At 42.1% G+C, this 27,605-nt stretch overlaps 1 protein-coding gene across 1 annotated transcript; it reads right to left on the reverse strand.

Annotated features, from left to right (window-relative positions):
- Positions 1-26,722, reverse strand: LOC134352599 (ras-related protein ORAB-1-like). The gene is made up of 6 exons (XM_063059877.1): positions 26,515-26,722; positions 12,011-12,083; positions 8,204-8,299; positions 7,227-7,322; positions 4,229-4,360; positions 1-1,193 (listed from the first exon to the last, which is right to left on the reverse strand). The coding sequence occupies exons 1-6, from the start codon at positions 26,535-26,537 to the stop codon at positions 993-995; spliced, it is 621 nt and encodes a 206-aa protein (XP_062915947.1). The 5' UTR covers positions 26,538-26,722; the 3' UTR covers positions 1-992.
- Positions 26,723-27,605: the final 883 nt, after the last annotated feature.

Consider the following 27,605-nt stretch of genomic DNA (forward strand, 5'->3'; position numbering starts at 1 on the left):
TTCACTCCCACCCTCCATGTTCTCCTCTTCCTACCGCCCACCCCCCCCCCCAACTGCGAACATGAAAACCAATCTGGGCAAGCTACATCCAACCATTTTCCTGTTGTGTTTTATGTATTTTCCCCCCAAAACTGGCTAGTTGTACTTGGTCCATTCAGCATTACATCATTCTGGTAGCTTAAACACAACTTGGACATTCAATGTGCAAGTGAATTATTTCACATTGTGGGATAGGAGTAATGTCACATCTTAAAGTGATCAAATTAGCAATGTAAGTGGGCAGGCTAAACATCAATACGTTGAATATCCATGCTGATTGAGCAAATAGAAGTTAATTAGTAAAGAGCCAATGTTACATTTGATAATAGCCAGTCTGCCTGGCTTGGCTTAATGTGAGCAGTGATAGAAAGGTGATGCAACGCTTCCAGGAGGAGTGGATTCAACACTTAAAACAGAGACAGAAACTACTGAAAATGATTTAAAGTACTGGAAGATAGCGATTCAATATGGAAGTCACCTTGCTGCAAATGAGTCAATCCTGCACATCTGCCAACTTTTATAGTTCCCAATGCAATTATATTGACATGCAAAGGGCTTATTCCCAGGTTAAAAAAAAATGTTTATTTTACTTTCCTTCACTTCGTTCCTCAACTTTGCACTAAAAGGTGGAGTATGACTAAACCCCGAATCTGGCTATTGAGTTAGTCTTGACCCCAGTGCAACGAAAACCTTGTGGAAAGGGAGAAAGAAACAGTACTACAAAATCTTACAATCCAAGTGTTTCAAAACAGACAAGAACTTTCAAGACAAGTAAGACAAAGTTTTCCTGGAGTTTCCAATTGGTCTCATGTCCATTTGGGCGGAAAGGATCTGCCAAGAATGGGCACAAATCAATGGGCAATTACGTTAAAACCATTACTGCTCAGGAGACGAATGCTGTAGTTTGTAATATATGGTGCAACAGGAATGGATCTGTCTCTGCTTTCCTGCCCTTAGCAGCAGCCACCTCCTCCACTGCCTTGCTTCAAGGGAGTGCTCTGGATTCGGATATTGGATTTCTCATCATTGTGTGTAGGACCAGTGCCCATCCGATTCTTGATCTCAGCGGCCATCGTCACAAATGCCTGTTCAACATTGGTGGCATTTTTTGCACTGGTTTCCAAAAATGGAATTTGAAGCGAGTCAGCATACTCCTTTAAAAAGGAAAAGTAGAGACAAGTTTATCACCTTTATGTACTCCAAACAATCAAAAAGCCACACAAGTTCATAACTTGATTGGTTGGCTGCATTTCTGGCTCTGGATAAGTGCAAATTTGGATGTCCGATTACGTCAAACCAATGTAATTAACTAAATGACAAGTCAACATACAGGAGTGAGACTGAAAATCTGGCCGAATGGTGCCATAACAACCTCTTACTCAGTGTCAAGACCAAGGAGCTGATTATTGATTTCAGGAGAAGGAAATCTGAGGTCCATGAGCCAGTCCTCAGCAGACTGGGGGGGGGGGGGGGTTGGTGGTAGAAGAAATCAGAGGGCAAACTACTTTAAATTCCTCTCATCTTCTCAGAGGACCTGTCTGGGCCCAGCATGCAAGTGCAATTACAAAGAAAGCAAGGCAGCACCTCTACTTCCTAAGGAGTTTGCAAAGGTACAACATGACATCTAAACCTTAAACTTCTATAGATTGTGGTGGAAAGTATATTGACTGGCTGCATCACAGCCAGGTATGGAAACACCAATTGATTCTCTGCAGTTATTGGTTTATTCAGTATGCCCACAAAAAAGTCTCTGGTATATGGTGATATATGATATATACACACGCTTTGAACTTTGGAATCTTGACACACTCCATTGGTTTTAACCCTGTACATTTAAAATTAGTTTCACCATAGTAAGAACTGACTATGCTTGCTGTTCTTTTTCAAACATCCTTCCTGGGTCAGATGCCAGCATACTCAGACTGCCAAATCCTACAGACAATTGTTAGGCAGTTCCTTTTCTACTGCAGAAATTGTATTCCCCCCCCCCCCCCACCACGTATAATTTTAAATTCCAGATACAGAAATATTTGACTTTTAATTAGTACAGCAAGACCCATTTGAATACTCCAGGAACAACATAGCTCACCAGACTGCTCTTTTTGTACTATTAGTTTTTTTTAAAATATGCATTTGCAACAAAAAAAAGGAGCACAACAGCATCTCTTCTACCTCAGGTGACTGAAGTAGTTTGGCATGAGCACCCAAATCCTCAAGACCTTATACAGGGACACCACTGAGAGCAACCTGACTGGCTGTGTCACCACCAGGTATGGGGACTACACCAACCTTGATCACTGGGCACTGCAGAGAGTGATATGGACAGCGGTGTGGATGTGAATTCCCCTCCATTGAGGGCAGTTATACCAGCAGATGCAGAAAGGTGGCCTGGAAGATCACTGGGGACACCAGTATCCAACCATAAGCTATTTCAGCTGCTTCGATCTGGCAAACAGTACTTTAGCATTAAAGCCAGGACCAACAGACTACAGGACAGGCTTCTTTCCACAAGTCATTAGACTTTTAAATTCACATGTCTATACACTGGAGTCATAACAAAGATTTTTCACTCCCTCATTGTGGGGAGGATGTAAGATTTAAATAAATCCTAAATTGTAATTTATAGCATTTATTAGGCAGTGTAATGCTGCCATAAAACAGATTTCACATGTCTGTGATATTAAACCTGGTTTTGACCCCTAGATTTCACCCCACTTTAAGTGATTTACAGCCTCTGCACTTTAGAACATTTACAAGATGAATTTCAGAATTCTTGGATTTGTTTTTTATGGTTTCAGTATTAGTGATAAATGCTTTGCTAAAATCAATTATATTGACATCTAATATCTTGCTGGCAGTTTCCAATTGAACTGAAGTCAGAACAGGTACAGCTAGTTAGAGAAAACCATGCTGTGATTTAATCCCTCACAGCTGTAGTATCACTCAGCCCACTTGTTTCCTTTGAATCCTAGCTACACATCTCCCTGGAATAGATACCAATGGCTGTTCTCCTGAGAATTTCATATATGCCAACTGAATTGGCTTACACTTCTCATGCCATAACCATCTATTACTCAAAATCCATCTCATTGAATTCTGCAGGAACAGCCTTTTAGTGATGGAGACTTGAATGCTTACTAGTTTGTCAACACAGGACCCTCAAGTTTCTTAAAGCAGGGGTGACTGCTTCATTAAAGAACTCTATTGGTAGTTAAGATCTGTTACTGCATGAATAGTGTGATCCCAGTGGGATTTCAGCAAGGAAATTTTTGAAATAAGCAGTGAATTGTGTGCAAACTAGTTAAACTAGAATTGCACAGAGTTCCCTGGACACTACCACTTTGCATCCCAATTTAATGAGAATCAGCTAAATATCACTACCCCATGTTGTGCAATTTGTCATCTTTGCAGTAGCAGTATAATACACAATAGAAAAAGCTGAATTACAATAAGTACATATTAGTTAAATTAAACTAGTGCAAAAATAGAAATAAAAATATAGTGAGGTAGTGCTCATGGGGTTAATGTCCATTTAGGAATCAGATGGCAGAGGGGAAGAAGCTGTTCCTGAATCACTGAGTGTGTGCTTTCAGGCTCCCGCACCTCCTTCCTGATGGTAACAATAAGAGGGCATGTGCTGGGTGATGGATGCATTTTTGGAGCATCTCTCCGTGAAGATGCCCTGGATACTATGGAGGCTGGTGCCCATGATGGAGCTGACTGAGTTTACAACTCTCTGCAGCTCACTTTGATCCTGTGCAACAGCCCCCCCAGCCACAATACCAGACTGATGCAGCCAGTCAATGCTCTCCACAGTACACCAAGTTACAAAATATGAAAGGCAGGCTCAATAAGCTGCAGGACTTCCGAATCTAAGCAACAGCCTGCATCTTGTCATGCAGATGAGACATCACAAACTTGACAACAGAGACTGAGACCAAGATCATACTCCTGGAGCCCAATCTCACCTTCAACTCTTCCACCTTTCCCCTTAGAGCATGGGTGAAAAGTCTGGTTAATCAACAGAGAATTCATTGCATAGTATAGTCAAATATTCTCTAGGATTATACACATTTCCAAGATACCACCAAAAATGAGATCACAGTTCAATTAAAATGACTGAACTGCTTGGAAAATTTCAGTGTTTTACATCAGCTGATGAAATGACTTTCTAAAAGAATTTACATACCTTAGCTGTGGTATAATCCACCACCTTCTTACTGGTCAAGTCACATTTATTACCCACTAGTAATTTGTTCACATTTTCACTAGCATAGCGAGCTATTTCTTCCAGCCACTGTTTAACATTATTGAAGGAATCCTGCATGTGTGGAAGACAATGTTAGTGCATCATAATAGCACATCCCAAATGCCAGGTTAAATTTCCTGGATCATTGGAGTTATCGTTTGGTAACCTCTGCACATTAGTCAATTGAGATACTAAGAATTTATATCCACATTACACTTGCAATAATTCAACATGGAATCCATAGTAAATTTACAGCTGTTTGTGCAACAGCAAAACTCCATTAACTTGGCACTGAGGGTTTGTAGTGCAGGACTAGCAGAATTTCTAAGTTACTGGATGATATTCTTACAGCAGTGTTACACAGTACACTCATCCTGGGCTCCAGCACAGTAGCACCCAGATGCCAAACCACTGAAATGGTCCCCCAGGGCCCTTGCATGAAAGCACCCTCACCCAGGGCTCCAGATGCCAAAGCTCCAAGTATTGGAGTCTTTCTGCACATGGAAGCAACCCAAGTGTTTCCCCAATCTTGTCTATTTAGAGATGAGCGTGCCTAGTATCTCATTTAACCCTAGCCTAATCGCAATTTACAATGACCTATTAACCAGCACGGACTGTGGAAGGAAATCGGAGCACCTAGAGAAAGCCTACGCAGACCATCTACAGTTGACATCAGAATTTAATTCTGACGCCATGAGCTTAAACAGTGTCACGCTACTGTGGCGTTCTATGACATTGCCAATCTAAATACTTATTTTAGATTCCTTGATGGTAGAAAGTACTTCATACTTTATTGTCGCCAAACAATTGGTACTAGAATGTAAATCATCACAGCAATATCTGATTCTGCGCTTCACACTCGCTGGATTACAAATATTTAAAATAGTTAAAATTAGTAAATATTAATTTAAATTATAAATCATAATTATAAAATAGAAAAATGGGAAGTAAGGTAGTGCAAAAAACTGAGAGGCAGGTCCGGATATTTGGAGGGTACGGCCCAGATCCAAGTCAGGATCCGTTCAGCAGTCCTATCACAGTTGGAAAGCAGCTGTTCCCAAATCTGGCCGTACGAGTCTTCAAGCTCCTGAGCCTTCTCCCGGAGAGAAGAGGGACGAAAAGTGTGTTGGCTGGGTGGGTCGTGTCCTTGATTATCCTGGCAGCACTGCTCCGACAGCGTGTGGTGTAAAGTGAGTCCACGGACGGAAGATATATGGAAAGACTGATTTCTGACCAGGTCTTTAATCGTTCCCTTCTTCAATAGTGCAGAATATTTATGACAAAAATGCTGCATCTTTAAAAACAAGACAGGAACCCTTGCAGCATTCCAGCTAACTGGCTAAGAGAGGGATAGGAAAATGACCAGCATGACGAGGGTAAGATGGATGGATAATTTATTGATCCCAAAGGAAATCAGTGTCACACTAGCATTACAAGTGCAGATATACAAATATTAAAAGGGAAGTAAGAATGAACAAAAAAAAAACTTCTCAAATAATCTAACGGGGTGGAGGAGGATCACTTTCCCAGCTATAGGTTAACCCAGAGCCTAATGGCCAATGGCAAGAATAACCTCATATAGCACTCCTTTGAGCAGCGCAGTGGTCAGTCTATTTTAAAAGTGCTCCTCTGTTCAGCCAAGGTGGCATGCTGAGGGTGAGAAACATTGTCCTGGATTGCCAGGATTTTTCGTGGAGTCCTTTGTTTTACCACAGCCTCCAATGTGTCCAGTTTGACTCCTATAACAGAGACAGCCTTTCTAATCAGTTTACCACCCGTGTTGATGCCATTGCTCCAACACACCCCTGCATAGAAGATTATACTGGCAACAGACTGGTAGAACACGTGCCAGAGGCCTGCATACTCCAAAGAACCTCAGTCTCCTCAGGAAGTAGAGGCGACTCTGGCCCTGCGTTGATGCTCCACCCAAGTCCGTCATCCAGGCGCACCCCCCCCCCCCAACGGCACTCGTAGATCCTGACCACATCCACGTTCTCACCATCAACGGCAACAGGGAGCACTGCAGGCTTAATCTTTCTAAAGTCCATCATCTCCTTTGTCTTAAAGCAATAAGCTGCATTAACCTCCGCCATCTTATAGAACAGCAAATCTAGCATTTTACAGCAGAGTTAGCATGACATTATTACAGCCCGGGGCATTGGAGTTTGGAGTTTGGAGTTAATTTCCAAGACCATCTGTGAGTTTGCATGTCCTCCCTGTGGAATGCATGGATTTCCTCCAGGTGCTTTGGCTTCCTCCCACAGTCCAAAGTCATGCTGGTTGGTAGGTTAATTGGTCATCGTAAAATGTCCCATGATTAGACTGGGGTTAAATTGGGGGTTACGAGTGGCGTAAAGGGCCTGTTCCACGCTCTATCTCCAAATAAATTTAATTTTGTACTTCTGTGGACAGCTTGTGTGTTCACGACAGAAACAAGTTAACTCAGATGGACAAGTGTTAATGGGTCAAGACATTTGGTATTCATATAGTTCATGTGCATTTGTTATTCTGCCTATAGTTCATACAACTCCATATTAACTACATTTGAGCATTTGGTATAAAGTCTCAGACCAATTTCCCCACCCAGTCCAACCAGGAAGCATATCAGGCTTCTTTCTGTAAAAAAAAAGTCAGACCAGACAAATATAGAACAAAGTGCACAGAACATCAGATTTGTGCCAATAACTTTGAGCTCAAGTCCCGAAAAGGCTTTGACCCAGTTATGACCTTTCTCTCCAAAGGCACCATCAGCCATTTGGAGTTTCAGCATTTTGATTACTATAACTTTTCCTACTTTAGATTCATCACGTCTTCCTGTATCATTTCAGAAAACTACCTTCATCACAAAAAACAAACTTGAATACAAAGATGTTTTCTTATTGAAAGATTAAGCTAGTATATCACAAGATCTTCATTCATATTTTGTGGCACATCTTACCTGATCTGTAACATCATACACTATAATAATACCATGTGCTCCTCTGTAGTAACTGGAAGTGATGGTTCTGAATCGCTCCTGTCCTGCTGTGTCCCACTGAAGTAAGATTGAAGACAGTACAGTGAGTATAGCATCCCAACTCAGCTCCTGTTTATTACAGCAATAAACAGGACAACTTCAAACAGAGCTGAACCACCTTAAAAGCAAATAAACCTCAGGTCTGAATTCAAGTTAGGAAAACCCTCCAGTATAATACTTTGTCACTTGTTCTTCACCTTCCACACCCTTAATCCCTGCAAGGCATCTTCTCATTTCCCTCCCCCATGCACAAATTGTGGGAACTTCAACCATCTAGCACTGGACTCAATTACAAACACCAGTGTGAAAGCAAGCACATACTGTCAGAACCGGGGAGAATATTTGTTCTGCATTTTAAATGTGCTGCAATTTGCACAGAAGTCTGTGCAAATGTTTGTGAATTGCATTAATACCCACAGCTAAAGCTGCTTAGTACAAAATGGGCTGCCCTTTACCACATCAATTCTGCTCATTTTCATCCCTTTTCTCTGCACAAGTCCAAGCAGAAACTCCTGCAAAGATAAGACCTTCAATGGTCAGTGGAAAGAATTCTTTCAAAGACCATCTCATTCTGCATGTACACTGGTCAAAACACAACTTCACTCCTCAGCAAGTGCTAGTTAGTACACAGGATAGTCATAGTTAACACCCATCTACAGTGGGTCTCAGCTATTTTGTATCTCAATCCAAAAATCACTACACTACCAAGACAGGAGCTTATGAAATCATATCTATTTAGGCTCTCTGAAGATTTAAGGATTTGAAGTTCAAGCAAAACTTTGCCGTAGTTAAATTGGTAAAGTTTGTCAACCATTTTTGAATTGTAAAAGATCAAAACCAAGAGTCAATAACTTATGCCGGGTGATTTTAGAAGAATTTAGATCAAAACATGTACTTACAATTTGTAGCTTAATAGTTTTTCCCTCTAATTCTATGGTTCGGATTTTGAAGTCAACACCAATCGTACTGATGTAGCTTTCTGTGTATGTGTCATCCTGCAATGAGACAAGATGACTAATTAGTGCAAACATTCTGGCCACCAGTGCATTCTTTCTAATGAAAGATTTGATGGGGCAAGATATTGACTGTCGTGGTTTATAACATACAAGTGGACAAAAATATCATTTATGCAATAACCACTTTCCACAAATTAAAAGCCACTAACTACAGGGAAAATTCAGGAAACCCAAGTTGAATGCACCAAGAATGGAGTTTGCTACCCAACTAGTGAGGCATAAAGCACATTGACAAGTACTTAAATGAATTTAATATTGAATATAATTAGACTGGCTCTGTGAAGTCATGCTGGCTATTTTTAATGCTGTGGCAGATTTAAATGGTTTTTGGATTTTTAATCTTCAAGAGGCTTTGAGAATTGAGTGCCATGGTTGTGTAGCAGTTAGCATGACACTATTACAGCTTGGGGTGCAGTTCAGATCAATTCTGATGTCATCTGTAAGGAATCTGTATGTTCTTGTGGAATGTGCTGGTTTCCTCCGGGTCCTCTGGTTTCCTCCCACAGTCCAAATATGTACAGTTTGTAGGTTAATTGGTTATTGTAAACTGTCCTATAATTAAGTTAGAGTTGAATCGGGGACAGCTGTGGCAGCACAGATCAGAAGGGGCTATTCAGAAATAAATTTGGCACAGCATAGAAATAACCAGCATGTGATCAATGGCAGCTATAACAATGCTTAATAACTAGTGGGATTAGTTTACTTGCTATAGTCACAATACAAGCCTTGTTTGACATTTGTGTTTAGAAGTTTCACCTTCCAAGAATGTGCATTACAAGACAATACTCAAAGCTCAGTAAACACCAGATTGAACTTTCAGTAGGTCAGAGCCATTGCAATATCCCAGGATGTTTTATATTACTGCCACTGAAGCTGGGCAAAGTCCAAGCTCAAAGCAGATAGGAATTTCTGGAAGGAGGGACTTAGGCTAAAGGGCTCATGACAACCTGTGGCCAAAGTAGTTGGCAGTGAGTTTGACGCAGATAGATCATCAAGCAGTTACAGAATCAAAGCTGTAAAATATAATGTTTTACAAACATTTCCAAATGTTCTACCATCTGATCCATTTCAAATGACCCATCTTGCTGCAATCACAAAGGTGTATGCACATAAACACACATACACATAGTTTAGGTTTAGTGTGTCAGAGGCTTGCAAATTTCTAATGACATATAGTGGAGAACATTCAGGCTGGTTGCATCACTGTGGTGCGAGACTCCAATGCACAGGATCACCAGATGCTGCAGAGAGTCAGATTCTGACAGCTCCATCACAGGCACAATTCTCCCCCTATCAAGGGCATCAGGAGGCATTATCCATCATTAAGAACTCTCATCATCTAGGATATTGCCCTTCTGTTATTGTCAGTGGGGTAGCAGATCGTCGAGATCCAAGCAACTTAGGAATAGCGTCTTCCTCTCCATTAGATTTCTGAATGGTCCAAGAACTATGTCAGGATGCTGTTCGTTGACTGTAGCTCACTATTCCCACAGTCCTGATCGATAAGTTACATAACCTGGGCCTCTGTACCTCCCTCTGCAAATGGATTCCCAACTTCCTAACCGGAAGACCACAATTTGTGCGGATTGGTAATATCTCCTTGCAGATGATTAACGCTGGTGCACCGCGGGTGTGTGCTTAGTCCACTGCTCTATTCTCTATACCCATGACTGTGCGGCTAGGTATAGCTCAAATGCCATCTATAAACTTGCTGATGACACAATAATTGTTGTTAGAATCTCAATGGAAATGAGGATGTACAGAAGCAAGATATACCTGCTAGTTGAGTGGTGTTGCAACAACAACAACCTTGCATCAGTAAGACGAAAGAGCTTATTGTAGACTTCAGGAAGGGCGAGACAAGGGAAGAGGAACCAATCCTCAAAGGGATCAGAAGTGGAGAGAGAGCAATTTCAAGTTCCAGGGTATTAAGATCTGAGAATCTAACCTGGTCCCAACAGTGATGCAGCTATAAAGGCAAGACAACTGCTACATTTTTTTGAGTTTGCAAAGATTTGGTTTATCACCTGAAACAAAGGAAAACTTATATAGATGCACTGTGGAGAGCATTCGGGCAGGCTGCATGACTATTTGGTATATGGTTTGGGGTGGGGGAGGGGGGTGGCGGGATTGAGAGAGAAGGCTACTGCATAGGACTGAAAGCTACAGAAAGTTGTAAAATCAGGCAGCTCCATCTTGGGTACTAGCCTCTGTGGTATCCTAGATATCTTCAAGGAGCAGTACCTCAGAAAGGCAGCATCTATAAGGCCCCTCCCACCCCCCCCCCCCGGTCACCAAGGACACACCCTCTTCTCATTGTTACCATCAAGGTGATACAGAAGCCTGAAGACACACACACACACACACACACACACACACTCTCAACAATTCAGGAACAGATTCTTCCCCCTGCCATCCAATTCCTAAATGGGCATTAAACCCATGAACTCTACCTCAGTTTTTTTTTGCACTTTTTAAATCTAAAATTTAATATACATATACTTACTATAATCGATTTACTTATTTTTTCCTTCTATATTCTCATGTATGGCATTGTACTGCTGCTAAGTTAACAAATTTCACAGCACATGCCGGTGATAATAAAGCTGATTCTGAACACCACCTATTTTTAACATTTAGTTTGTAAAACAGAAATTATGTCCACACTCTACTGCAAAAACAAAAAGATACAATCAACCTGAGTATGATTCTAAGTGGGGAGAAGATGGCGGCACGACGACAGCGCACGTGGCCACTTCGGTGATGAATATCTGTTATCTGTCAAGTAGGGACCGTGCACAATTCTGATTTGATGGAGATGGACGTGAGAGCACGGCGGAACATCTGGAAAACTTCTGAAATGCCCACTTCGCTGCTACTGTGTGGTAACCGGAATCTCCGGAACTGAAGGCCCCGAAATCCTCAGCTTTGTGTGTTTCAGCGGCCAGGGCGAGGTCGAAGGCGTTCGGGAGGCTGTATCCGAGAGGCTGGTCGGAGACTCAGAGTTTTCGGACGGATGGACTCAATGTTGGCTGTGGTCAGCTGCTTCCAAGGTATCGGCAAGTTGACGGTGCCTAGAGGTTTATGGCAGGGAGTTTCTCCCTTTTGCCGCCTGCTATCGGGGACTCTTGCCATAGCTTTTAACTTCATTCTTAAATTTGGCAAGACTAATTCTCTTACTACTATTACCATATTCCTTACAGAACTGCACTCTGCTAGAATTAGTGCCAGCCTCTTCTGCTGCCAATTCACTCACCACAGCCTGTGGTTCATACAATGGTTCTTGCATGTGATAAAAAGGCATAGGACAATGACACTGGGCAGAAAATTCAGTAGACAGCAGAATTCAAGCAGAATTTTTGCAATTCCTTGGCTTTTTTCAAAACTGGGTGCATTTAAGGCAGAGGTTGACAGGTTCTTGATTAGTCAGGATGTGAAAGGTTATGGGGAGAAGGCAGCAGAATGTGGTTGAAAGGGAAATTGATCAGCCATTGCCTAATTCTGCTCTCATGTCTTACAGTCTAAAGCATACAACACAATTAAACCAGTCCAATTAACCCAAACCATATTCATAGGAAGATTGTGGTGGGGACAAAATAACAAAAAACATACAGCTGAGACATAACTAAATTTAAAATGGCCATTGTTTACAATTAAGGCAAGGCTCAGTGCTAAAATAAGTGGACTTACAGCAAACCGGAGCAGCAGACAAGATTTCCCAACTCCAGAGTCACCAATCAGAAGCAGTTTGAACAAGTAGTCACTGTGAATCAAAGTAGTAATTAGTACCAGAAGTACAGAGTGATAAAAATATCCAATATACAACACCCCAGGACATCAGATAATACCATGAGCAAGTTAGAACACATTTCAAGAGGCAATACTTTTACTAGGAGTTAACATGTACCTTAATTGCAGTGATCATGTCCTTTTACAAAAGTTTAATGTGCTGGAAGACAGCAAGTACTTCCTCCACTCAATGCAGATTTAAACCCGGTACCTGGTTTACAAGCACCATTTTCTGTAATGGGATTAGTTTAGCTACGTTATAAGTGTATACCCACATACAGTACCACCCAGATCCTCTCCTAGACTCAGGCCAAAAACTTGCTCACCGATTAGAATGGCTGAGTGAGTCCAAGCATCTCGGAAGGGAAATACAAAAAACATAGGAGACATTTCCGACAAAAAGTAATTTAACCCAACACAATGGCAGTTTTGCAGAAAGTCTTATTGCAAACATTACCAAATGGAATTGTGAAATGTTACCAAGATTTGACATCAGTCCAACCCCAGACAATTTAGAATCTAAAAATCAAGCTTGCCAGTTTTAGCCTACACAGACCAAGTACCCAGAAGATAGTACAATTTACAGCACTCTAGACACATTGTCCTGAAGTAGAATATCTACACAACTTTCTGTAAAACAAGCTGATGATAGAAGTAACATACATCAAAGTTGCTGGTGAACGCAGCAGGCCAAGCAGCATCTATAGGAAGAGGCGCAGTCGACGTTTCAGGCCGAGACCCTTCGTCAGGACTAACTGAAGGAAGAGTGAGTAAATCCCTTACTCACTCTTCCTTCAGTTAGTCCTGACGAAGGGTCTCGGCCTGAAACGTCGACTGCGCCTCTTCCTATAGATGCTGCTTGGCCTGCTGCGTTCACCAGCAACTTTGATGTATGTTGCTTGAATTTCCAGCATCTGCAGAATTCCTGTTGTTTGCTGATGATAGAAGTGCCTGGTTTTGCAAAATGGCAAGTGGAAAACATATACATCTTTCTATTGGCAGGACAAAGTGAACCAAAGGCTGTCCATACCAAAGTACAACTCTGTTCAAGATGAGTCAATGGAGCCAAAGTTCCTAGTGATATCAGAAACGTAGTTGACATGGCCACAGTACTTCAAGGTGCTGCCATACAATTCACCTTACTCAACTGCTGGGCATGTTTGAAGTGGCAAGTTGCTAAAAACTGCCTTGCAAATGCAATTGTAATACTTTAGTGATTAGAAAGACAGAGACAGGAACAGATTACCAGCAAACACTGCAATAGTTATTTTACACCAATTTGCCCATTCTCCCTCCAGCTGACAAGACATTTCTATATTTAAACCACTGCCTTCACTAGTCGTCAACCTCAAATTGACTTGTTCTGAGAAATTCTACACTTCACTATTACTTCAGATCTTGTCATACCGCAGGATAATCCAAAACACTTGCAGCCAAATGCAGGATAACGCAGCAAGAATGGTCATGTCTCAACCAACAAACTGTTGACCTCCTACCTATTCTAGCTACAATGACTAAAGATAACGAATGTCATAAATGTTCACTAACCGATCCCAGCATCTCATCCACTGGAAAAGGATAGAACTTTGGCATTGCCCAAGACAACGAGATTGCAGAGCTACTCCAGGCCGTGCAATCAGATATTTACAATGCAAGTGATACAGCTTAATTTAAAAAATCATCTCCATATTTACAAGCAACAAGTGACTATGCTGGTCCATAACACAAAGGATATTGGCAAGCTGAGGTGTAGCATTATTCATCTGAACAGCCCTTAAGAAGCTGTTTTCAGTCTTACTGTCTTGGCCAAGATGTTTCCAAGTCCCCTAGCAGATGGCAGGAGATTGAACTGAGTGTCCAGGGTGGGATGGGTGTATAACAATGTTAAAAGCACACCATAGGCATTTGGAGTTGTCTCCAAGTTCAGTATTGAGTCCCAATGATGTGGTCATAAACAGCAATTAAGGTCTAGATTGGTATTAAAAGTTTGATCACCACTACTCTAATCAGGGTGTAGATTAGAAAGAGCAGTTGTTTTACTGATTGACATTTCAAAGATAGTCTTTTAGAAGCTCCATCTTGCATAATGTTTCAGAACTCCACAAATCAGAAGTCCATCTAGTGTCTTGCCAAAGGATTGCCACAGCTACACATTGAAACCTACTTCCAACACTGGCAAGCACCTTTCCAGTCAACTGTTCAATCCTATTAAAATCTAATCAATTGTGCTTTAAAGAGGGAATGCGCTTTAAGGGGGAATATGAAGTTTAGAGTCATCTCCCATTCTTTCACAATGCCTTTAGTCAGGTGTAAAGCAAGGATACTTTTAGTCATCAAGTCAGTATTGATGATTGTCCATCATGTCCGACAATGACAGGAAACCTATGCAGGTGTTTTTGAAATGGAAAACCATTGCGCTGGGGCAGTTCACCCTCTCAGCCTCAGAACTCCAGGTCCAGTGGTATGAACAAGCATCACAGACTGGGGTCTTCCTTGGCTGCAGTGGGTAACATCAAGCAAAAAGCAACACAACACCATAGGCTTCACAGAATCTACAACTCTCAATATTGTTTGCTTATTACTATTTTTAATTTTCACTTTTGTAGATTGATTATTTGTCCATCTTGTGTCATTTTTCATTGATTTAAATGTGTTTCATTGTATCTACTGAAAATACCAGTTAAGTTAAGAAAGGGTAGCATACGGTGACATACATGCACTTTGGTAACATTTATTTGAACTTCAGACCTTGCACAAAACACTGCAATCTCATCTGGTGCCTTGACTTGTTGGCAAGAATTCACCGAGTAAAGCACTGTTCAAACAATTCGTACATCGTTTAGACAAGAGTCTAAACCATACAACAAAACAGTTCGCTTTTTACACTAAATGAAACTGCTATTTGACAATTTAATACACTACAGATTAAGAAATTACTTTAGCGTTAGTGTAAAGATGCCCATCTCCTTCTCCATCCTATTCAGACAACCCATGAACTACCATTCCAAATGGATGCCAAGCACACATCAAGCTGGCTTTGCAGAAAGTTCATCTTAAAACATATCCAAAATAGCAGAATATTCCTATGCACAGCCTCCAGATCCATCGCCTGTTCACTGGCTTTTACCAAACCAATAGCTTTATTGCCATTAATTGTTCCTGCAAGCTCATTTGACAACTCCAATCCCAGCTTTTGAGAAGGTCCTGGGACTACTAGTTTCTCTATATTGCTTGTTTCATGCATTCCCAGCATGGTAAAAATAGTTTTTATTTTATTTACAGCAAAGATTCCTGCACATAATGACCTATTTAGGTGTCATATTAACGAAAGCCCATCAGGCAAAAGTACATTGGCATTATTAAATCAAGAGATAGTCTTACTGCAGCTTTTCACACTGCCCTTCTTGTTGCCATTTGAAAAGATGCCCAGGATAACTTGTGAACTTTTGAGAAACAGCTTGGAACTCAATTATGTTCTTTGATTTAAACGCTAGGACTTGTACATAGTAAGAACATGTATAATCAGCTCACCTCAAATTACAGCAAATCAAATTATAAATCACTGAAGCACATCAGCAACTCAAATTGTGATAGAGGTCAGTAAGGATGCCAATCCATACAATGGGCCATTATTAATTCCTGAAGGTCAGAATAACCAATTGCCAGTAACACAGCAGGATTTCAAATCTTTTCTGTTCACTAAAAGCAGATTCCCTACTGCACTATTTGCCCCTCCACAGGAAGTAATTGAGTACGTATATTCAATCACAACTCTTTGGGCAATTGATCCTCCATTAAGACAAGCCCAAATATAGCAAAGATTGCAGCTGATTAGAAGGCCTACAAAGACATAGCGGGGAAATAAAATCATGGTTAAGCACCCAAAAGGGATAGCTGTAGGCAAGGGAAAGTAATCACCATACTATACAGAACAAGAGACTGTATACGGGTTTCTGACAGAGGTTTGAAGCCCCTCAATCCTTGACCTTCAACCCAGAGGTGCAGCCAAGATGCACGATCAAGAGTTATATACTGGCTTCAGCTACTTTTACATAAAGAACAGGGGTTCCCAACCTGGGGAACATCAGTTAATGGTATTGGTCCATGCCATTAAAAGCAAAGTTGAGAACCCCTGATTTACAATGACTGCTTAAATGGAACACTCAGCTAGTAATTCAGTTCATCTTTGTTTCCAATTTGCCATGTTCCAGAAAGCTCAAGGCACAGAGGATCAATTTGAGACCTGACTTTGGACAAACTTCACAGATGGACATGAATAGCTGCTGGTGGAATGGGTTGTATCTTCGTGCTTCAACTCGATGGTAATCGAGCTCAATCATAGAGCTCTGCAGGGAGTGGTGCGGACAGCCCAGCGCATCTGTATGTGAACTTTCCATTATTCAGGACATTTACAAAGAGAGGTGTTTTTAAAAAGGGCCTGAAGGATCATTGGGGACCTGAATCACCCCAACCACAAACTGTTCCAGCTGCTACCATCTGGGAAGTGGTACTGCAGCATAAAAGCCAGGACCAACAGGCTAAGAGACAGCTTCTTCCACCAGGCCACACTGCTTTATTCATGCTGACTCAACTGTATTTCTATGTTATATTGACTATCCTGTTGTACATACCATCATAAACTACTATAAATTGCACATTTAGATGGAAACGTAATGCAAAATAATTTTACTGATGTATGTGAAGGATGCAAGAAATAAAGTCAATTCAATTAGAAAAGAGAATTTGATGTCTAGTTCCTACTCATCCACCTCCAGCTAAACAGACTCCCACAGGTCTTTCCAACATATCCCATCCCAGTGCTGGGTTATTTAACTCCTCCCAACAGTTATCAATTGTTAGCTGTGAACAATTTTAACTCCAATTACCATCACCCCCAAACACAGGTACATACAATATGTCCCAAGCATTCTAGAATTGACAAAATAGTTAATATACTTTTTTTTTTGAAAGCAACACACAAAGTTGCTGGTGAACGCAGCAGGCCAGGCAGCATCTCTAGGAAGAGGTACAGTCGACGTTTCAGGCCGAGACCCTTCGTCAGGACCAACTGACTGTACCTCTTCCTAGAGATCCTGCCTGGCCTGCTGCGTTCACCAGCAACTTTGATGTGTGTTGCTTGAATTTCCAGCATCTGCAAAATTCCTGTTGTTTGCGTAATATACTTTTTTTTGTAGTTTCCTATTCCATGCAATTGTAACTACTGAACTCTAGTCCATTCACTGGGAGTTCCCGTGCCTAATATTACAACTGTGCCACCACTTTGGATCACCTTGGCTTTCAAATTCAAAGATATTTAGATCTGAAACTACAAAATTAAAAAAATGACATCCTCCACCTGACCTTGCATGCCATCTCTGACCTCCATCTATGAAGTGTCCACAGTATTGCACAATTACAAAATGCACAGTTATTCACAAGTCAATTGCCACATGGAGATTACGAGATTGGTGGCAACATTACAACAGCGTCTGCAATCAATGCAGTACAATGAGTAGCATCAGTATTTGTATGCCTTGTGGGTGGCAGGGGGCTTGAAGAGTTCTAACAGTAAAAATTTGATACCTACTACCAAGCCTCAAGCTCTGGGATTTGTCCCAAGCCTCTCCACCTTCCAGGAAGATTTGATTTCTTTTTAAACCCAATTTTCAGCTGAAATATTATCCAAATGATTTGAACTTGCAGTACAGAGTGTTCAAATGTTGTGCATTTCAGTTGGATATTTACTGTTTGATATCCGGGCTGTGATAATCATGAGATGAGATAATCACTGAAGCATAATTTGCAGCTCCTGCAAAGATAGTCAAGCTCACATGGAACTTTATTCCATACACTTCAAAGGCTTTGCTTTCAAAGTCACTTAAAAGTAGATTACCTCTTGCATCAAGATTCTAATAATACAAGAAAGCAGGAGCTCTGCCTCCTACAGAGAAAAAGTAAGCCCTACACATCTGCTTCAGGGATCTCTACTAGCACAGGAGGTCAAAACTCTGAAAACCAACTCTCCAGGTGAGCAGCTTTAGTTTCACTAGTCTGGAAGTCCAGATTGCTGACAGGACAACTCCCTGTTGAACCAAAAGTTTAATATACAGGAAGATTAAAGCTTCTGCAGAACCCCACTAACAGAGCAAATAACTGGTATGTGGGGCTTGTGTCGTGTTACACATTACTTCAGCTATAACTTTTTCTTCATTAAACAGCTTCAGCTTGAATGCAGTGTTTAACCTACTGCTGTACTCTACACTGGTCAAACACCATCTAAAGTTCATATCACCAACACCGTTGCTAAGAGATTTTACCAACAACGAAGTGGAGTACAGGAGTGAGATCAGCTGGCTGAGTGACAATGCAAACAGCAGTGAATGTCAGCAAGATGAAGGAATTAATTGCAACCTTCAGGAAGGGGAAGTTGGGAGGGCACACAATCTTCATTCAGAAGCCAGCAGTGGAAAGAGTGAGCAAGCTTCCAGTTCCTGGGTGGCAACATCGGAGGTTGTATTCTGTGCCCAACATACTGATGCAATCAAGGCATGCCAATAGATCACTATTAGGAGTTTCAGGATCTCCAACGTAAATGACTGACATTTCTATAGATATACAGTGGCGAGCATGCTAACTGGTTGTGTCATAGCGTGGTATGAAGGCTCCAATGCACAAGATCGCAAGAGGCTGCTAGGTTGCAGACCCAGCTAGAAACACAGGTACAATCCTTCCCACCAGGGGAAATCTTCCAGAAGTGGTGTCTTAAGGTAGTAACAGTCATCACTAAAGACACTCACTATCCAGGACATCAGTTTGACTAACTGATGCAGAAACTTCCTGTTTGCTGCATTGAACTTTCCATAGATTGCAATGATGCAGCATGTCCGGACACTCTCTACTGCACATCTGTACAAGGACACGAGTACAGATCCAGCTCTCTTCAGCCGCCTCAGATAGTGCCTTTGGTGAGCTTTCCTGATTGTGTAGGATGATCCCTCCAGACCGTTGGTACAGTTTGATTTCAGTGGCCCAGGAGATTGATGGGAATACCATTGTGTATTGAAAGTGGTTAAACTTGGAGATGGCCTTACACATGCTCAATACTAACAGGTATAACAAGACTATTCCAGGCAATCAAACTCTGACCAAAGTTTACACAACAGGATCAGTACAAGTCTTTCTATTCTAAGAGAATGTACAGTCATATTTACATAAACCAGCCTCCAGAAAATCAAAATTCTAATCATAAAAACCACTAAAGGCAATGCTGCAAATATTCTAGACACTGCTCACCGCCTACAACCCTCACTCCCATCAGCATTTAACTTGAAAGATCAGCCCTTCCTCCAAGTCACATGGACTTCCTTTCTAACAGAGCACTGAAGGCTTTAACTATTGCTAGCTTCCTCAGTCATACAATTGCATCCCTGAACTTGCTTCAGCTGTGATTTTCAGATCACACAAATTGTGAAATGTACTGCAATACAAGTGCTGAAGTTTCAAAAAAAAGGATATCAAGCCAATTTGAAGGAACTCAGCAAGAAACAAACAGTCGCCATTTTGGGCCAAGACTCTTCATCAGGATGTGCGTTGGTTATATCTGAAGAATTAATTTGATGCACAATATCTCAGCTGTACACTTAACCCTGCAATAGGGAGATGACACTGCAGGAGTTCCCAATCTTTATGTCATGGACCCCTACCATGAGGGGTAGGACCCTACGTTGGGAACCCTGCTCTAGCTAGCATTTTTATTTTACTTTCAACCTTGCATCACCTGCAAAGTGCTTCACAGTCCAAGAATGCAACTCAAATGGTCTTTAAACCCCAGCAATTATTTGGCAAAGATAAAACCAAGTTACAACACCCAACCCTTTCATCCTGTTACATCTGGAATTTGAACCAAAGTTGAACAACAGTGTCCCACCTGAGCAAAGCTACAAAAAGCCGTGCCAAAATTACTGTATCTACTCAGTGCTGATTTGGGTGAAAGGTAATCTAAATCAGCATTGGTACATTCAAAACCAACTCTACTACAAAATGTACCTAGAAATTTTCATCCTTTTCTAATGAACTTTACCTAGTGCTGCAAACTGATCAAAATGTAATCTTAACCCCGTTTTGGGCATAAAGGAAAATAGTGAAGTATGACAAGTAACTGTTCTCTAGTTGAATTTTCCAGCATACCTTCACAAAAACCTCTTTACTCAATACTAAAAGTCCATATGCTAAGAGGCAAATCTCCTAGACAGTAATATTGCTTGGTAGAGTTCAAGCCTAGTTAACCTGGTTCAGTTACTGAAACTATGGATTTACTTTCATAAAAAGCTGGAGGAACTCAGCAGGTCAGGCAGGATCTATGGAAATGATTAAACAGTTGATATTTTGGATCAAGACCCTTCTTGAGGACTGTAAAGGAAGGATGAAGATGCCAGTAGAAAGAGGTAGAGGAAGGGGAGAGAGGAAGAAGGCTAGCTAGAAGGTGATAAGTGGATGGGAAAGGTTAAAGGCTAGAGAAGGAGGAATCTGATAGGAAAGGAGAGTGGACCTCAAGAGGAAAAAAAAGGGGGGGCAATGACAACCCAGGAGGAAGGGATAGACAGGTGAGAAGAGGTAAACACCAGAGTAGCAAATAGAAGCGGGGAGGGATTTTTTTTAAATTATATAAACCAGAAAGAGAAATCGATATTCATACCATGAGATCGGAGGCTATCCAAATGGAATACAAGATGATGCTCCTCCATCCTGAGGGGAGCCTCATCTTGGCTCAAGAGGAGGCCATAAACCAACATGGTGGAAGAGGAATGGGAATTAAAATGGCCACTGGGAAGTCCCGCTTTTGGCAGATGGAGGTGGTGCACGACAAAGCTCACCCCCAATTTACAACAGGTCTCACCAATGTGCAGGAGGCTGCATCAGGAGCACTAGACACTATAGAGGACCAACAGATTTGCAGACGAAGTATTTCCCTACCTGGAAGGACTGTTTGGAGCCCTGAATGGAGATGAATGGGCAGCTTTATTAGATTCCTTGTCCCGTCTTTTACCTTTCCCACCCACTTGGCTTCACCTATCACCTTCTAGCTCTCCTCCCTCCCCTTCCCCGACCTTTTTGTTCTGGCATCTTCCTCCGACTTTTCAGTCCTAAAGAAGGGTCTCAGCCCAAAACAGAGACCGCTTGTTCACTTCCATGGATCTGTCTGACCTGCTGAGTTAGTTCCTCCAGCATTGTGTGTGTTGTTACAGATTTCCAGCATCTGCAGACTGTCATGTGTTTATGATCTACTTTCCTGCTGTAATGTTCAGCTGCGCAGCAAGTTTTAGACTTCTAGCCAAAAGAAAATTCCTTCATCTCAGGTGCGAAGTCAGTCTATTGGCAGCAGACATTAGAGTAAGAAAGGCCAGGTCTGAGGACCTCGCGTTGCACCGTGCTTTTCTACTTCATGCACTCACTTCATTCAACTGCCCTCAGTTCCAAATCACTACATGCTTAGTCTCTTCTGTGTCAAATTGCCAATTGTCCCATTATAAACATCTTTCATTCAACAGCCAAGCTGCAAGTCTAATTACCTTCACTAATACCTTTAGTTAGAAAAATGCAGATTCTGGAAATTCAAAACATACACTCTCAAGAGTAACGATGGAGAAAAGAGTGATCTTTGGGTCAGTGACCCAGAGTTGGAAAGCCAGACTGCAGGGATTATGCCAGAGGGGGTGGAGGCAGTGAGAGGGCATGTCTGAGATTGGGTGGAGACCAGTGTTGTCTGGATTCCGTACTCATTGTGATCCCCTCCAGACTAAATACAGATAAGGTGACCACTTTACAAAGCATCCTTCAGCTTCTAATTATTGGTTTTATTCGTCACCCCTTTCCCACCGTAAATCCTATACATCTCTGGTAAAGCCCTGCTCAGTTTGAAGGAACAGCACATCTTCTGTTTAGGAAATCTTCAGCAATCAAAAATTCAAAACCTCAGCTTGTCAGAAATAACCGTAGTATTTATTTATTGAGATACAGAGCAAAATAGGCCCTTCGAACCACAACACCCAGCAATCCCCTAATTTAATTGTAGCCTAATCACAGGACAATTTACATTGACCAAGAAACCTACTAACTGGTAGATCTTTGATCGTGGGAAGAAACAGGAGCACCCAGAGGAAACCCGCCTGGTCACGGGGAGAATGCAAAAACTCCTCACAGGCAGTGGTGGGAATTGAACCCAGGTCACCTGTACTGTAAAGCATTGTGCTAACCACTACAACTTCCGTGCCACCCAATGGTATTTAACTGTTCTATTCAGTAGCCATTTAATGTACCAAGTATTTCCAGAACTCATTTCAGATTTCTCAAGTGTTTTCTCTCACCTCTTTGCACAACCATTCACAGTCTCCAAAACTGGCACAACCCATGGCTTGCTGACAAAATACAGACCATGAGGTGCCATTCTACTACAAGAACCATTGAGGCTGGAAGCAACTCTTGACACCCAAAGGTTGCGTCTTCATCCACCAGCACCATTTTTAACCCAAGACCCCTTCACACCACCATCAAAGGAAAAAAGACTCCATCTCCTTGGCTGCAGTTCTAAAATACATTACTACCAGCACAACAGGGAGACAAAATATTTAAGTGCCGAGTTATGTGAAAGTGCTCATTAGATAGCATTACACAAAGGCTGTGAAGCAAGTTTCAGCAGCCTACTACTGTCAGAAGTGGTTTTAACCATACTGTACTCAGCTCCTGTTCTTAGTGTCTGTGCCAACACAGCTGACCTGCACAACGCAGTGTTTATGGTGATGAATCCCCATCATAAGCATTTTCAGAATTCTCCATTTCAAACTTCAATTGATCAGTTTGTCCAAAGTTAAAGCTGTTAATATGGCTCAGGTTTTCAGCAGTAAAAAGTTACAAACCTGGCTCTCCACTGACAGCTTGCATGTTAGATTAAAGGCCATAAATATATCATTTATTAAACCTTTGTGCTAATTCCACAGTAACAAACTGGAAAGCAAAACATTCATTGGTAGGTGAAATGAACACATCCACTACAGGTGCACATTGCTTCTCTCCCACACCTATCATTTAGCTTATTCAACAAGACTCTTACTGTTGTCAGTTTGATATTTTGAGATGTTATCTCATCTCTTAACACATCAATTGTAGAATGCCTACTTCCTGGCCATCAGGACTTGCAAGCTCACAAGAGTGCCAAATCTGCCCATCATATCGTTATGCCATTCAATACAACTGGTTCAGCTGTAACCTCAACCTCAATAGACTACTGTTCTGCACATTCCTCATCTCCATTTAATCCAAGTATCTGTCAGTATCCACCTTGACAGCTCAAGGAGAGAATTCCAAGCGGTAACAACCCCAAGAGCTTCACATCATCTTAGCAACCCTTCTGAAACTGGGTGCTCTAGTTCTGGAAACACCATTAGGGAAATATCAGCACCTACCATCCAAAATCACACAGAACATTCATAAATAAGATCACCACACACATTGCTGGAGGAACTCAGCAGGCCAGGTACGGGGGCCGGCGGGGGTTGCGGGGAGAGAGAAAAGAGCACACAGTCGACGTTTTGGGCTGAAACTCTGCATCAGGACTCAGATCTTCAATAAGGTCTCTCATTCTTCAAAGCTCATCAACCAAGGAATCACTTAGCAAACCTCCACCGCATTGCTTCAATGTACAAGAATAACCCTGGACTCCAAAATGGATTTCCAATCACATTTCCACCCCGACAACACAACTCCAGATCTGCTTCAACCCACCTGTTGCCAATACCTTCATCCATAACAATCAAATATTAGCTTTGTCACACGTATATCAAGACATACATTAGAATTATTTGTGTCGAATGAGCAAGGATGTGCTGGGGACAGCCTGCAAGCATCATCGTGCATCCACTGCTAACATAGCATGTCGACAACTGATTAACCTTAACCATACGTTTTTGGAATGCGGGAGGAAACCGATGGTCACACTGCTCACAGACAGTGGCAGGAATTGAACATCAACTGGTGATTGCTGCTGTGTAAAGCAATGTGCGAACCACCACACCACTGTGCCACCTCTATACACCTAGACAGGACTGTTTTGGAGCATCCCACAGTCCAACGTGGAACTTGATTACAAGCTGTGGGGGCCATGATCAAGCTTGCACCAAGGCAGACTTACACTGGCTCCTAGCTAAGCAATATCAAGAATTTTCATCATCAGCCATAGTAGAAACCTCCACTGTATTCATTGTTAACAAGAGATGGAGTGTGAGAGGTGCAAAATACACATTTTCCAGTTCTCCATGCAGGAACATAATCCCAAAATATAAAACACCAGTAAGGCAGAAATGCAATTTTAAAAACCAGAATCTGATCCCAATTTCAAAAAGCAGCTTGTATGTAAAAAGCACTTCAGCAGATAAACCTATTGGCTGCTCCACTTTATTAACACATTCAAATCACTGATAGCAACACTCCCACATAGATAAAAGGCCCACCTGAAAGTACACAACTTTGATAAGGAACAAATGTCATATGACACTAACTCCACTGAGGAGCTGCTGTACAAGTCTGATTTGGTGTTTATTTATACCAGAAAGCCCAAGAAATGCCAAATACTATATCCCTAACATCCCCATCCCCCCAAAAAAATTCAACCTGGTACAGCAAAGGGGAATTCTGTTGGAAATCGATAATTAAACCTGCAGGAGACAGCAGAATAATTGGAAATATCCAGATGACCTACACCACAGGTTCCCAACAACACACACAAAATGCTGGTGGAACGCAGCAGGCCAGGCAGCATCTATTGGAAGAGGTACAGTCAACGTTTCAGGCCGAGACCCTTCGTCAGGTTCCCAATGTGGGGTCCATGGACCCTTGCTTCATGCTGTTGGTGCATGGCATAAAGACTGGCCTAAGCTTACATCAAAGCCCACTGTAGCTTGTAGAAAGGAAATTATATCAACCAGCACTTCCGTGTACAGGCTTAAAAAAAAATTGTTTTCTGTACTGTATTCAAATCAACAACTATCCTATACACAAAACAGTGTTGCATTAAACATTTTCATATTCACAAGGGAAGGCACATCCTAGAATAAAAGCCATTTTAAAAACATAGGTTGTGGGCAGCCAATCTATTTCAAATGTAAACTTAAAAATATGCTCAACAAAAGGGTTCAAATATATAAACACAAGAGATTCTGGAAATCCAGAGCAACACACACAAAACCTGGAGGGATTCAGTGGGTCAGGCAGCATCTACGGAAGTGAAGAAACAGTTAACATTTTAGGCAAGACTTTTCAGCAGTTACCAAGAGTAACTCTACATTTTATAGATAGGCACATGGATGCAAGTAAGATGGAGGGATTTGGACACCGTGTAGGTAGGAGGGATAGTGTTCGATTTGCTCTTTAGCTGGTTCAGCACAAGACTGTGGGCTAAGGGGCCTGATCCTGTGTTGTACACTTCAATGTTCCTACAGGCTCAAATATATTAGAGGACTCAAGCAGACTATCTGCAAGAAACTGCAACACACACGAAGATTCTGGAGGAACTCAGAGGGTCAGACAGCATCTATGGAAATAAATAATTTCAGGCCAAGACCCTTCTTCAGGACTGACAGATGCTGGAAAAACACACAAAATCCTGGAGGAACTCAGTAGGTCAGGTTACAACTTGGAAGGTAAAACATCAATATTTCATATCAAGAACATTTATCACAATCCTCCCCCACAATGTAAAAGCATTTAGAAGGTTGACCAAGTTCCTGAAGAAATAGTTTTCATAATAAAATACAAAACGGAAAACAAAAACTGAAGTCTCTCCGTATGATGGGTGTGGTTAAGTTAACAGATCACAGCCTCTAGTCTGACCAGTGCGCCTTTCTGTATCACCGGGTCATTTACACAATTAATCAATACAGGTTGAATAGCAAATTCCGGGAGGCGACATTAAACCAGCAGATTAACAGTGCCACGAACAGCCCCATTTTGGGGAGCGGACCATGGCACCCCAGCCGTGCCCAGCCACCGATGGACTGGTGTGAGGCGGTACAATTAAAAGCCAATCCCATCCCCCTGCTTGCATCAGAGCGGAAACCAGATACAGCTCAGCCCCAGGTTGACAGGGCAAAGCTTATAACTAAAACATTAGGTGCAGCAGCCCGGAATGGAAGCTGGCATTACCTCCACCAATACAGATACAACTTCTTAAAGAATAAACCCCTAACCCCCACCTCCTCCCCGAACTTTAAACAGTTACGATGCATCATTTTCCTCCCCGAACGTTTCATGTTCAGGCACTGCCTCCAATTGCAAGTTTATGAAAGGAGCCACTCTGGGCCGAGGGGAGACATCAACCCGGCCACCCGCTCCCCGCCCTCCCCCCGGTTACTTACTACTCGGGGTTCATGGCTGACATTGCACGGGGAGTAAAAGCGAGGGGTGCAAGGCTTCCTCCGAGGGTCGCGAATGTAGCGTCGGCTGCTGGACCCGGCCGCACTCGCCTCTCATTTATCGAAGATGGCGGCTCCTCTCCGGCTCGCCAGCTGATCGCTCAGCTGCTCGGCTCAAGTTTGTCTTCACCCACACGCCCGCCCGGCCTGACGGACGGCGTCGCCGGCCAACAGCTGCCCGCCGCTGCGCACCTCCGACCAATCGGTGCGAGGCAAAGGGGCGAGCCCGGCGCCGCAGCAGGTTTGGTTGAGGGTGGTGGGCTAGGAGGGCGCTGACATCATGCTTGAACGTGGCAAGGGGGATCACGAGGGCAAGCAGAGTCACGTGGTATCTGTCTTAAAGGGGAATGCACACTGCTTGGGATTTGCATTGAATGGATTTAGATTTGAATTTGAATCTCGAAGGATTGGTTCTAATGGTTAAACACTGTATGTTCTCTACCATGGCGCAAAGCTGAAGTTGCTTTCCTTAAATACCATACTCAAAGTGCTGGAGGAACTCAGCAGGTCAGGCAGCATCCATGGAGATGAATAAAGAGTCTATGTTTCGGGCTGAGATCCTTCATTGGGACTGGAAAAAAAGGGGGAAGATGACAGAATTTTAAAAAAAGGTGGGGCGAGGGGAAGCAGGTGTTAGTTTCAGAAGAATTATAGAAGTGTGGGACAGTTACAGCACAGAACTAGACCATTTGGCCCATTATTTCTGTACTGGCTTTCATTTGAAACATCTTATTAGTTCCACCAGCTGGCTCTTTTACTGTGGCCTTGCCATATATTTAAATTGGTAAGTTAGTTTATTATTGTCACAAGTATTTTGTTTCTTTATTTTTCTGTAAATGCCTGCTGGAAAGTAAATATCAAGGTAGTAAATGGTAACATATACATTCTTTGATAACAAATTTGGCTTTGACTTTGGAGATGAATTTGCTTGGAATTACAGTAACAATTTCCCTGGAGGGTCATAATGTAGCATGTCCCCACCACATCACTGGCATTCCAAATTCCAGCTACACACTACATTGGGGGAAAAAAAT

The sequence above is a fragment of the Mobula hypostoma genome, chromosome 10, assembly GCF_963921235.1.
Source record: "Mobula hypostoma chromosome 10, sMobHyp1.1, whole genome shotgun sequence".
Lineage (NCBI taxonomy): Eukaryota > Metazoa > Chordata > Chondrichthyes > Myliobatiformes > Myliobatidae > Mobula > Mobula hypostoma.